Source organism: Penaeus vannamei, chromosome 25, assembly GCF_042767895.1.
Source record: "Penaeus vannamei isolate JL-2024 chromosome 25, ASM4276789v1, whole genome shotgun sequence".
NCBI lineage: Eukaryota > Metazoa > Arthropoda > Malacostraca > Decapoda > Penaeidae > Penaeus > Penaeus vannamei.
In genome coordinates this window covers 7,970,001-7,972,500 of record NC_091573.1, presented here as the reverse complement: position 1 = coordinate 7,972,500, position 2,500 = coordinate 7,970,001, and the positions used below count along the sequence as shown (strand labels likewise).

The 2,500-nt window shown below is 37.5% G+C and overlaps 1 protein-coding gene across 1 annotated transcript in view; it reads left to right on the top strand.

Moving 5' to 3' along the window:
- The window catches only part of LOC113800830 (uncharacterized), a 21,188-nt gene that overhangs the window by 16,871 nt on the left and 1,817 nt on the right, over positions 1–2,500 (top strand). The window contains exons 12-13 of the mRNA XM_070139082.1: positions 1,707–1,856; positions 2,159–2,301. Coding sequence (XP_069995183.1) covers positions 1,707–1,856; positions 2,159–2,301 — 293 coding nt within the window. The remainder of the gene's footprint in view (positions 1–1,706; positions 1,857–2,158; positions 2,302–2,500) is intronic.

The window sequence follows — 2,500 nt, the reverse complement described above, 5'->3', positions numbered from 1 at the left end:
GGCATCGCCAGTTCAGGTGTGGTCAGAGATCTGTGGAAACAGCTCCAATCCCAGGGCGACCCCTGTCTGCCATTTATGAGGACATCACCCATCTAGGGGAAACTGCCATTTTAGAAGATCACCGTATTACTCTTCGGCAGTTAGCCCAAGATGTCAAGATTAATGTTAGCTCTGTGGACAAAATCATTCATGACCACCTGCATATGCAGAAAAGTTTTGCTCAATGGGCTCCCAGGCTACTCACACCTTTCCAGAAGCAAGAATGAGTCCATTATTTCATGGTTCTTTTATCCATGTGCCAAGAAAACCAGGAGGACTATTTTGACAGACAAATTTTGCAGGATGAAACTTGGGTTCTTCACTATGATCTAGAAACAAAGGCCTAGTCAGAACAATGGAATTACTTTGACTCACTACCCCCCAAAAAGGCATATGTAAGGCCCTTGGCAGGCAAGGTCATTCTTTCTTTTGGGACCAGCATGTAGTAGTGATGATGGATTTCCTGACAAAAGGTAGCAGAAATTGTGGGAGGCTATCAAAACCTAGAGGTGCGGAATGTTGACCAAAGGTGTCCGCCTCCTACAAGACAACTCTCACATTGCTCAGATGGAAGTGCAGTCCTGTGGCTAGAATATCCTTCCTCATACACCTTATTCTCCTGATCTTGCTCCATCTGACTTTTACCTCTTTCCATGCCAAGATGATGAGGCACTGATTTCTGAAGTCACTTCAGGGCTTCAAAAGCACCGTGTGGACTTTTACGAGCAAGGAGTCCACAGCTGCATAAAACAATGGGAGAAGTGTGTCACTTGGTGGGACCTGTGTAGAGAAAAACTAATAAGTGTACAATGTTTTATTGCTATACGCCAATGGGAAGTGGGTCAAGGGAAATCTTTAATGAGAGCCCCTTGTAGGAAAGGAGGGACTTCACAGTCTAAACAATCTGTATGATAATTTCTTTTTAGGTGATTTTTGTATTCTTGAAATGCATGCTTAGTCAAACCAATTCTTTCTTTGATATTTTTTGCTATCTAATGTTATCCAGTTTCTCAGGTAACTGAACTTTGCAACTTTTTCATATTTTTTATATTTCAAGGCAACACTTTAGTGTTGGTTTGCTCTATGCTGTCACTGTACATTGTGTTAGCTATTTGGAATTTGATGTCTCAAACCAAAATGATCTCTAGTTACTTCATTATGTATTTGTTTAGAAGCCATGCCACTCTTCCAAAACTAGGAACCTCAAAGGAATAAGTTAATAGATAAATAGATAGGTTGCAAATAAATCCAATAAATTTCATTACCTAATTCCCTAATGGCTTAGTATATGATGCTTGGGTTGAGGTCATAATGTAAGAAATTAAGTGATTTTATAGGGGATGTCAAAAAAATAAATAAATAAATAAAATAAATAAAAGTTCACAAGTCAATAAGCTACTGTATTGAATGTTGCATATTCATTATTTTTTTTATTTCTTTCCATTTCTCTGCACGATACTTTGTTTGTGTTGCAATGTTATTTATGTTTGAAGGATTATATGATTATATTTATCAATGACAACTCAATGTACCTAAGCATATCATAAAAAACATGAGCTGTACTCAGTATAGGATTATTGAAGGGGCCAAAATAACCGTTCGTACCTCAGAATCCCTAAGTGAAGCACCCGCTTACCCACAGCCTCTCTATCCTTCTCTTCATCCAGGGAAGTGCATGTACCTGTCAGGCTTGATCCCCGAGCCCTTCACAGCGTATGATGACTTCAGATTGCTTGACTACGGCATAGGCTTCACCAACATAGTGGCTAGAACGACACGGGGCTCAGCCAACCTAACGAGAGAGGAGATTAAAAAAGGTAATTTTTATTAGTCTTTCTTAAATTTCCTATGGAGGTTGTAGAAGATATGTATCTATGTATCTTCTATTTTTATTTTTTACCAGTTTGTTATTGTCTGCGAGGTTTTGTATTTTTATAATGTAGTGTTTATCGTTGAGAGAATAAACTAAAGTTGATTTTCACAACAGGTATAACATTTTCTGGTTTCCCTTTGTATTTTCTCTTGTAAATATTTAAAATGCATCATTAATTGGTCTACAGAATGGCCAGAAAGTTAGATTTAGTATGAGATCCATGATTACTTTGTGTCTCTTCTACAGGGAGTGAGATCCTTTTAGCTAAGTTAAAGGAGTACCAGCCACGAATTGCTGTGTTCAATGGTAAGGGGATATATGAGATATTTTCGGGCAAGAAGCAGTTCAACTTTGGAAAACAGCCAGAGATGGTTGATGGAACAAATACAGTTAGTATGATTTCTTCTGAGTAATTTGTTATTTATTGGAAATAAAGAATTGATGATATTGATATTAGTAATAATAAGGATCATGTCAATTAGAAATTTTATAGTAAGGATAACGGATGACCTTGAATAAATGCGGGTCAAAAGTCAACTCATACATGCAAACAAATGAATATGCACACTATTCATTCTTCAGAAGACA